The 11424-nt window shown below is 37.7% G+C and overlaps 1 protein-coding gene across 1 annotated transcript; it reads right to left on the bottom strand.

Annotated features, from left to right (window-relative positions):
- Nucleotides 1-1394: 1394 nt before the first annotated feature.
- On the bottom strand, nt 1395-7176 carry RTN4R (reticulon 4 receptor). Its single transcript, XM_089489466.1, has 4 exons — nt 7136-7176; nt 5846-5954; nt 3370-3526; nt 1395-2833 (listed from the first exon to the last, which is right to left on the bottom strand). The coding sequence occupies exons 1-4, from the start codon at nt 7174-7176 to the stop codon at nt 1395-1397; spliced, it is 1746 nt and encodes a 581-aa protein (XP_089345592.1).
- Nucleotides 7177-11424: the final 4248 nt, after the last annotated feature.

Here is an 11424-nt window from a genome sequence, read left to right as displayed (position 1 = left end):
TAAGTGGGTTATGTCTACTTTAAGATAATAACTGTCACACTATTATGTCCTATTCTATCCTTCTATTGCAGTACAACTCGTTAGAAAGGCTAGAAAACCATAAAGAATAACCTACTTTGTTTACCTTTGGTATACGCCGCATGTGCAGTTGCAAAATATTCCATTCAGAAACTATTGGCTATTTCCCCCAGTCCCTATTTAAATTGATAGACTTGTAACAGAACACCTAATGCTATCTTTTACTATGTAACATAGAAACTTAGATACATAGAATTTGTCTGCCCATTTTCCCGAGGCTCAAGTCTTAATCAGTCCTTGATTTCTTAGATTCAAGATATAACTGTGTAAACTTCTACTACTTTTGCTGTTCCATTTATCTACCACCCTCAAAGTGAAGTAAAACTTTACCTTACATTACATCTAAACCTCTGACGCTTTAATTTTAGATTATGAGCTCTTCTTCTAACATTTCTCTGCCTTTGAAATAAACGTCCCCCCTTACGTTATTAAATCCTTTGTTTAAATATTTCTATCACATCTCTGCTGTCTCTTCCTTCCCCTTAGTCTTTTCTTCTGGATAACTTGTCTTTTATTTGGTAAATGTAGAGAAGGTAGTTCTTGATGTATTGCACTTTGGTTGCCATCAAGCCTGTATTTTACCGATAGGCTGGTAAATTCAATTAGTATTTACCAGCTTAACTTATCTAGTAATTTTTTACCCCAAAAAATGGCAACGCTATATAAGCCTCCAGTTGGCCCATGACTGGCCCTTAATTTGGAGTCAACCAAATAGCCCGTGTTTGTATTTATCTGAACAATAGAAATTTATTGAACACTTGAAATGGAAAAAAAATAGCTGTTTTGTTGTGTATATGAAATCTTGGTGCGCAGGCATACTGAAAAAAGGAAAATGTTTATTTTTTACTTCATTTATATTTGAGCACAAGTAAAATAAAATGCATATCTATATGTGTATAAATGGAGAATTTAGATAAGTGGTTAGCATTTTTTAACAAATGCTACTCAGACATTTAATGACATAAGTACAGATAATTATACTATTCATAAACAGAGCAGACAAACAGCATTTTTTTTACAATGTACATTTTGTATCATTATTAAGTACAACTTTAATTACAAAGAAAGGCTAAACTTTAATGTTTAGCTTTTTTTATTTTTCCAGGAACATTTTTTTATTTATATGAGGATTAAAGTAATATTTCTTCACTCTATAAACTCGTATTACACAACCATAAAAAAATATTCAATCACCTTTTTTTGTGAAGCTGTATTTTTTTGTGAACAGCTTGGTTTTGTTTTTCTTTGTTGTCAACAACATATGGAGCTCAGCCATAAGCCTTCTTTGAAACAGTTTCAAAATGAAAATATAGACTTTAAGAGTATATAGGTAGAATTGAGAACAAAGTGATAAAGAGGAGATTTGCTGTAATTAGCAAAGCAGAATTAGTTCCTGGTTGATACATTCGACACTGAGATTTTGACTTCACCTTTTTCAAGCAAGGGTTTTTCTTTTTATTTGGGACTGTAGAAGGTTCAACAGACTCAAACACATTGTTTTGCTTTAACTTGGTAAGTGAACTGTCTGTTTTGCTGGTAAAGGTTCCGAAGGGAGAGTCGTTGATTTGCTTGTGTGTTCTGTTTTTTCTGTTGTCAACATTGCCAACCATTTTTGTTTTAGAAATATTTTCTTTGTCTTTTACCGGGATGTTTGGTGATACTCGACTTGTATGTGAAGAAGGGCCTGTTTTAGCATTTGTTCCAGTAAATGAAGGCTTATTCACCGGCTGACAACAATCATCGGTCATCTCGTCCAAATCCAAGAATGTTTCTGCATCGGTTTGTTTCCCGTGCCCACTCTTTGCAGTAAATAAACCTGTTCTCATCTGAATGAAAGAAGTGTTGGTACACCCATCCAGATCAATGATCTTCAGTTTCTTGAGATCAGATCCTGCAAGGTTCGGTGGGATGTAGCACTCCAGCTCTGACGATGACCCTTTAAACTGTTTTAACCAATTCCACAGAGATTTAGCTCTGCAATCGCAGATCCACTGGTTTCCATTTAGACGTAAATATTGAAGTGATACAAGAGGTGACAATATCTCTCCCTTAAGGACTGTCAAGTTGTTGTTAAACAAATATAGGGTCGTCACTTTTTTGAGATCGTGGAACGTTCTCCGATGGACAAAAGTAAGTCTGTTCTGATGAACCAGCAATCTGTCTAAGTTTATTAGACCATTAAATACATTTTCAGATAGACTATTGAGTTTATTACCATGGAGAAACAGGAAAGTGAGGTTTCCCAAATCGACAAAAGTATCGTCAGGCAAAAAATTTAAATTGTTGTCGTGGAGATAGAGGTACTGCAAAGAAAAAAGACCTTGGAAAATTCCTGGCGGCAGGTCCTGCAAACCACATCGATTTAGGTGTAATGTATGTAGATGGACAAGCCCTCGGAATGTGAGTGGAGAAATGGTTTTAAGATTAAAGTTGTCACTCATGTCTAGTTCCTCCAGTTTGTTTAATCCATGAAAAGATCCAGACTCAATATAACTAATATTGTTTGAATGAATCCATAAAATAGTGAGATTTTGACACAATGTGAAGCTAGTAGACCTTATTAAAGTTATTTTATTGTTGTGGAGAAATATCCTTTGAGTCTGTATTGGAATGTATGATGGGATTACAGTCAGTCTTTGTTGCTGACAGCTGATTGTGATCTTAGGTTCATCGTAGCATATGCAAGCCTCTGGACAGCCTTCTACTTTAAACCTGAAGCTGATGCAGCAGGCAACAAGAAAAAGTAACTTTGTTCCTGAAATAAAACAAGAAAAAACAAATAAATAAGGAATACATAACTAATTGTAAACAGGTCCAAAATAAACTTAAGTTTTAAATTAATATTAGCATATTATTCATTGTAATAATAAAGTATTTGACTCGGATTAGGTACTACATAGCAGTCTGTTGCTCAGTATTGAATGTAGGAATAGAGGATTTGATTCTGGGAAAAAATCTTTAGCCCACCTATTCTACCTGTTTCTTGTATGTCCTAAAGTCTTGTTCCACAATAGTCTCATATTATCCATATATGCTAAAAGATGCTTACACTCACCCTGCTAAATGTAACATGTTAATGATCCAAATGCAGCATTAGAAACATTGTTCCTACTAGAGTTGAATCGCGATAAATAAACTAAAAATGTCTCCTGTGCTCTTGAGTGGGAAAATGTCAGAACTGCTAAGGTGTAAATGCATTCTACAGAACTCAGTTATTGTTTTATCTAAGTGAAACAACACGTTTGTATTCCCTCATTAGACTTACCCTATTCAAAAATGCAACCAAGTTACCTTGCATTGTTTTTAATCTTATTAATATAGTAGAAGTGGGCAAGCCTGCAGGTGGCACAACATTAATTGAGTTGGGATAGAGCCAGATCCTTGGTTCAGCTTGTTGAGACATGGAAAAAGGTGACCCACACTTAAATACAGACTCTGGCTCATCCAGCTATGCAGAATAACCATTTATTCTAAGTTGTTGAAACAAAGAGGAGAACAGGTCAAAGATTATAGCTAAATCAAATATTTCAAGATGCCTATCATGGTGGTAATACTTTTGTAGCACAATGATATTTCTTAAAAGGAAGCCTTGTAAATATTTTCAATATAAAATGCATATATTTTTGCTTAATTGAGTATGCATTTCTAGGTCACTTATTTTTATTATTAAGAGATCATGAACATAAAATGACACATTATGATCTGCTCTTTACTTATGTTTGCCTGTGATATTTCTGGCCTTTACTCTTTATATTTTGTTTTCATACAAGTTCACCTGTTTTTCACACATTCTAAAGTAAAAAATCTGTGCGACCTAAATGTGTCCATGTTGTCAAGACATATAGAAAATTGCTCTAAAAGATGCAGGCATTCTCTGCTGTATTTTGGAAGTCGGTTTTCCAAACCATTTACATATACCCAGATCTTCATCATTCTCTCTACCGTGATATATATATATATTTTTTTTCATTTAATCATATTTATTATTTTTTTTCACAATACATAAAACATAAAGTCAACATAACCATACATAACATAATAAGAACATGACAAAATTTTTTTTTTAAATGCCGATTATGAAATTTCCGTGATATATTTGAAAGTGCTACAGCTCACTGCAATAAGATTACCATCAATTGCATTGAAAGTATTGATCTTCAGAGCCAGTTAAATGAGCCGTATCAGTGATTTCCAAAATTTGCCTCTAACATTTCTTAAATAGCAGTACACTTCCTCCTTAACAGACATGTCATGAACACATTCTTTTAGACACATGCTATATCCCTCAATATGGGATATAAATGTAAAGAAAAATCGCAATAATCAAAAGATACAAAAGCTCTATATGGTGTATTTTGTTTTTACCAGATTCAGCAGTTTTTAATATTAGAAAATAACATTTACCAGAATACACTTGACTTGTTCTTTTGCATCATTTGCTGGATAACTGGTATAGAGATCAGGCAAAAGGAGGTTATAGGGATGGTAAATGTGTGCCCCAAATTCAAACTGCATAATGATCATGGTTGAATTTATGCTTAGGTTGTTCCTACGAATCACTATCACTACCACAGGAGCTTCTCCCCTCACTAATTATTAAATAGAACATGGAAGGTGTGTAGATCTCCTATTTGGAGAACTTACTAAAAGGGGCCAATGCTTCCTTTTTTCCTTCTTTGCCTGCCCAATTACTAGCTGTAACAAGTACTCAGCTAGTCGAAAGCACTTAAAACATAACATTGCTTTCAGAAACAAATATAAAGAAAATGTACAACCTGCAGCCTCCAGACAGCATTTGCAGAGAGCGTACTCCTCTCAGGTGACCCACATCTTATAGACACACGTGGAATTGTGCATTAAAACAACAGCTCCCACAACAAAGCCCAAAGTGTTCTTTTTCTCATCGTTGGCCCTTCCTGGCATGTGCATATATAACAAACTTTTTTGAGGAAGGTCAGATATATAACTCTAGCTTGTGTTCAGCACAACATTAATTCAGTTCTAAGTATACATCAAAAACCTCTGTATGCCAATTAATCACAAGAAGTAGAAATAATTGTTTCAGTATAAAACTAGATGTTAATTATAATAAATGAGCGGTGTTTTGGATTGTGTTTTTCAAAATTAATTTTGAGCTCTCTAATGTGTCAGCCATGATATGACATGACAGCTACCCACTCTGAGCCTCCTAGACATGCATTCAAAGACTACGGAGCACACTTGGTCATCTGGCACTAATACAGAGAAGGATGTGTTATTCAGGATATGCACCTTTTGATGCCTGCTGTCCACACAGACAGATTATGAGGATACTGTTTCTCATCATACTTTGTTGAATTATATGGGAAATGGGATCAGTACCAAAGTAAAGCTGTGGGTTAGATGGCTGTATTCTGAAAACTCACTAACAGTAATTGCTTGCAATCCCTGTCAGTCCTCTGATTATGTCTCACTCTCCTCACGCTGATAGATTTCTGGCAACCGATCTCTTCCATAAAAAGGAAGTTGGCATGGAAGCCTACTTTCGGAAATATATAATGAGAGTAACAGTACACTGTATGTTGAAATCTATACATCGTGACACTTATCAAGATAAAAAATATGCTCCAGGAATCCTAAGTTTATTTTTAAATTGGAGCTAGATACTAGTTTACCTGAAAGCAAAAGTATATCTCTTGGTTCATTAAAGGAAAAAAATATGAGAGGCATCAGAAATGCTAATTATTTCCATCCTCCCAAACAAGCATCCACTAGAGAAAACACGCACATAGAAACGTTCAAATATATTTATGCTTTCAGGAATGCATGGAGAATATCCTCGACCATACTGGTTGATGACAATGGCAGAAGTCTTGCTGTTAACATGTATAGCAATCCTATGTGAAAAGTAGCAAACAAAATGTAATTTGCTCTATATTGTTTCAGAAGAAATGGCTTAATTACAGCTAGTGGGCAGGATGGGTAACCAGCAACTGGTAGTTTGGCCACACTCCATTACTATTCTGTAAAGAATCCAGATAAAAATATTCAGGTTGATACCTTTAACTGGTACTCTAGAGGCAATAAAAACAATATTTAACTTAGTATCAATAGTAGTATCAGTACTTCATTAGTTTAATTCCTGATCCACAATCAGATTCCTGGATGGAAACACAAACAGAGTAAGATAAACTTTTTCTAGATGTCATTTTGGTTGAATTTTCACATCCCTATGCATCACCTTCACAGGGGCCAACAGATGAAATGGAAGCTCTAGCTGTGCCATGCTACAAGATTTTTATCTCTTGAAAGACTACTGAGTTTTCATGTTTAAACTGTCCATAGAACCCATTACTGGCTAGTTTTGAAGTCTAAACCATGGACATTGTAAGAAAAGCACCCTTTGCTTCTCCTCCCACATAGTACATATGAACATATGTAACTGATACTCCCAGTTGAAGTGATCATTGTTTTTATTCTTGCAAATCTGGGTTTTTTTGTATTTCATTTGTTTGCATAACAGTGCAAACCGGGCCAAAATTAGGGAGTGCAAGGTCTGTCACTTTAGACCTCGGCTTCCGTGCTCCCTGATCACTACGCGGCGGCAAATGATGCAGAGCGCCGGAATATGACCGAGCTCTGCATCAATAGCCTGGGCATATTGATGAGGGAACACTAAAGCAGAGGTCCTAAGTGACAGACATCGCGCTCCCATGATAGGATGGAGGATGAGAAAGGTGATGGGGAGAAAGGGGTGTAAGGGCAGTGTATGTATATATATATATGTATTTGTGTGTCTGTAAGAGCAGTGTAGGTATTTGTGTGTTTGTAAGCTGGTGTTTGTATGTGTATGTGCATATGTGTGTGTAAAGGCAAAGGTGTGTAAGGGCAGTGTATGTGTATATGTGTGTTAATGGGCAGGTGTGTGTAAAGGCAGTGTGTCATTCGCAGGAACCCTTGGAACAAGTGCTGGGAGATACAGAACATCTGAGCATCAGGCGTGAAAATGTGGGAAAGCCACGTCTCGGGGAGGTTTCTGAAGGGTCCGTGTCACACGTGGAGTCTTTTCGGCTCGTACCTGAGCTTGTCCACTCGGAGGTGCGTGAGGAAACTCGTCATACATTTAAACTCTCTACACCCCGACGGTGCATTTCTGATAGGAACACCACACAATAAGTAACGTAACAAGATTTAATTTAAAATATAAAAGAAAATACCTGGTGCTGAACCCTATACCAGCTGCAAATGAATAAGTGTGACTTCCCTTTCACGCAAAATTATAAATACCAAAAATCCACAACATTTAAATATTTAACTACTACACTATATATAATTATATACGTCTTTTGCTTTTTATATTTAAACTACTTTGAAGTTGTAATTCCGTCAGCTTCCTAAAAGAAGCTGTTAAAAGAGATTGCTTTTTTTTTTACATATGTGAGTGCACCCAATAAAAAACACAAGTTTTGTTGTATTTAACTGCTACACTATATATCTATATGTTTTTAATTTTAATGAATCGTTATTGAGACATAGAAGTTCCAGCCTTTGACTGGGATTTTGATCTCCACTTCATACCGAATTAACCCAAGGTTATTGTAAAAAAAACAACTTATTTTTGTTTTTACAGGTTTTCACTAAGCACATGAATCACGTTTTTTTAAAAAGATTTTATTTAAGCAAAATATTCTGGAAAACAGTTCCAGTTATATAACATATCAATTGGGAGGAACTCCGTTGATTCTCCGTCCAGTGGGATCTGGCTTGGCTGGTGGTCGAACAATTTTGGCAACAAGTGAATATCACATAAGCCAGACAAATGCTCAGGATAGCTAAAAATGGACGGTTCTGTCCCCTAACACATACACATAGCCGGAATCTAAATGTCTTTTCTCCCCACTCAGGAAACATGCTAATTAATGACCCCAACACATTTTATAAACACCAGTAAGTGGAGCGGAGAGAAGACACACTTAATATGTTGTTTATTATTCTAATTACTGCCATTTCTATTATTACTGTTACCTTATTAAATAATGTATTTGTCTCCTCAAAGTGTGGGGCAAATAAATTAAATATGTTATGAATCTTGTTTCTGCTCTGCTGCACTACTCTCTCCTTCTTCCAACTAACGCTTACCTAGCCAGTTTCTGCCAGTCTGATGCCACTGCACAGAACACATTTCTCTGACATGTCAAAGATGCACTATGAGGTCATTCATCCCCTAATCAGAGACAGGAAGTGACGTGACTGGGAACTTCTTGGATGTTGGTACACCTGTCGCCATCTTAGAAAATGATGACTGTTAGCTTGTAACAGAAATAAAAAATTGTCTAAAACTTTTGGTGAAGTTTTAAGCAGTGAATCTATTGGATACAATTCTGGTTACCTCTGACCACACCAGGAGTCACAACCAACCCCAGCATGGCCTGCAGACTCAGTGCACTCAGTGGTCCATAAGGTCAGAGTGTAACTGGCTGTTCCCTAGCCATTGTCGTAACTAGAAGGGTCGTCCCTCTAGGGTCCTCGGGTGACCCCTGCGACCACTTGTTGCTGTCGCCTCATGTCGGTTCAAAATTGCTTAGAATGGGCCCTTAAGACCCAGACCGGTCAAGTTCTACAACAAACTTATCCAACCATAACCAGAAATAGTGTTCTTCTAACACAGACCTCTCTCACAGTCCCCTGTAAGATGGGTAGGTGGCCACACCCCCTGCACCGCCCAGTTCAGTTACGGGCCCCACCCATTACCAAGCCCCTGACACATTTGGACACCTAAAATATGGGATAGGGGGAAACTACATAATGCTAATTATTGCTAATATATAATATATTCAGCTTACCGAAGTTACGTTTTAACGGTAGCCATAAAGGTTTGTTGATATAAAGTGGCAGCAGTGACACCCACACTGCCCACGCTTTACGCATGGGCAGTGATGACAAGATGTTGCCTCCCCTATTGCCATATTTTAGGTGTACAACTCGGGACCCCCTTGTCGGGGACGTTGTAATGGGTGGGGCTGTAACTAAAATGGGTGGTGCAGAGGGTGTGGCCACCTACCCATCTTACAGGGGACTGCGAGAGAGGTCTGTGTTAGAAGAACACTATTTCTGGTTATGGTTGGATAAGTTTGTTGTAGAAGAAGTTGACCAGCTGGGCCGGTCCGGGTCTTAAGGGCCTTTTCTGAACAATTTTGAATCGGCATGAGGAGGCAGCAACAAGTGGTCACAGGAGTCACCCGGGGCCCCTAGAGGGATGGGCCCCATCGCAGGTACGACCCCTTTAGTTACGCCAGCAGGCTAAGAAACAACCACTTACACTATGAACTTATGGACCACTGAGTGTGCTGAGCCCGCAGGTCAGGCTGGGGTTGGTCGTGACCCCTGGTGTGGTGGGGCCCACACTGACAATCAAGTTCACTTTAGAGGTAACCAGAATTTTATCCAATAGATTCACTGCTTACAACTTCACAAAATGTGTTGGAAAATATTTTATTTCTGTTACAAGCTATAACATCCAATAAGTTCCCAGTCACGTCACTTCCTTTCTCTGATCGGGGATGAATGACCTCATAGACTTTGACATGTCATAGAAGATATGTTCCATGCAGTGGCATCAGGCTGTCAGAAACTGGTAAGATAAGCGTTATTTGGAAGAAGGAGAGAGTTGTGCAGCAGAGCAGAAACGAGATTCATAACAGATTTGCTTTGAATTTATTTGCCCCCACATTTTGAGGAAACAAATGTATTATTAAATAAGGTAACAGTAATAATGAGAAATAATAAATGACAGTAATTAGAATAAACTACATATTAAGTGTGTCTTCTCTCTGCTCCATTTACTGGTGTTTGTAAAATGGGTTGGAGTGGAGTTAAAGACGTTTAGATTTTGGTTGGAACCCCGGTATGTGTATGTGTTAGGAGGCAGAACTGTCCTTCTTTATTTGGGCAGATATTCATTTGTTGACAATTTTTTTTCCAACTTGTCTTCTTATCCTACAGGTGACAAAAAGATGGAGGAAGCTCCGCGGCCAATTCTGCCCGGTGTCAGATTCGATCTAGACACGCTGGAGTTCTGGCCATTCAGAGGGTAAGTATCTAATATGGATATAAGTAGATGCTAAAAGCACTGCTTAGGGGCAATTTACATTTAAACCTCAACCGGTCTTATATTTAGATATGAATGAGTCGGCCCCATAAATGAGGTTAAAAGGAAACAGGGCCTGGACGTTTCTGAGTGGGGGGTGGGACTGGGTGTGGCTTTAATGTGACCCCTCCCATTTGCTTCCCACGTTTCCACTATAAACATGGAACTGCAGCACCACATCGATCATGGCAGCCAACACACTGTGTGCGATTCTAACTCGGTTTTATGGTCTCAATACAGATACTGATGGACCAAACTGTCCTGGAAGGGATGGAAAAGGAGTGAGGGACTCTGGATCCCAAGACGGGAAAAGAATCCTCTGAAATTTAGACGACCACCTGCCAAGCCAGAGCCCGCTGGATGGAGAATCAACGGAGTTCCTCCTAATTGATGTCCTATATAACTGGAACTGTTTTCCAGAATGTTTTTCTTAAATAAAATCTTTTAAAAAACCAAAGAAATGTGATTCATGTGCTTAGGGAAAACAGTAAATTTGTGCAGAAAGATTTAACCATTACTGGTGCTATCAGAAATTCACCTAAAATACAATAAAAATATGTTTACATAATCAGATGAAAAATTTTACAAAATAAAGGTTTATGATAATTATGCCTAATATTAAACAAATAAAGTATGCTTACATGATCAGATATCTCTTAATATATTTTCCATTAATAAAATGCATTTGAATATATAAAAAGGTGTAGGGGGTTTGTAAATATAATATGTCTGTGTCTTTGTTTTTCACATTTTTTTGGGGAACTGCTGGCCATTATTCAATGCCTCGGTATGTCCTTCCGTAATATAGTTCCACCAAGAGGCTGAAGATGTTACTTTTTTGTGGCCAATAGATTTATAGCGGAACATGAGAAGATAAGGTTTCCGAACCTCAGAGAAGATGGCAAAGGAATGTTGTTTCCAAATGAGTTTTTTTTTATAAAATCAAATTAGGATCAATCCATCCAAGAAGAATTCTGCCCGTTCGTCTGACATGCTTTACAAAAGTAAATCTGTTCCATGTTCTCGGCCTTTGTCATTTCCCAGAGTTTAAGGGGACATCACCTAAGAGTAATCATAGGTGTCGCTACAGGGGAGCAAGGGGGAGCAATTGCCCTCCCTTTTGCCCCCCAACCAAATTTGAAAACCTTTCCCCAGCTGCAGGACCAAATGACACAGTGCCTTCTAAATGTATGGGCACACTGGTCAGTTTCTAAAGTGCC

Source organism: Sceloporus occidentalis, unplaced genomic scaffold (assembly GCF_023333645.1).
Source record: "Sceloporus occidentalis isolate IW3139 unplaced genomic scaffold, rSceOcc1.0.p SCAF_40, whole genome shotgun sequence".
Lineage (NCBI taxonomy): Eukaryota > Metazoa > Chordata > Lepidosauria > Squamata > Phrynosomatidae > Sceloporus > Sceloporus occidentalis.
This window is presented reverse-complemented; position numbering and strand designations above follow the sequence as displayed.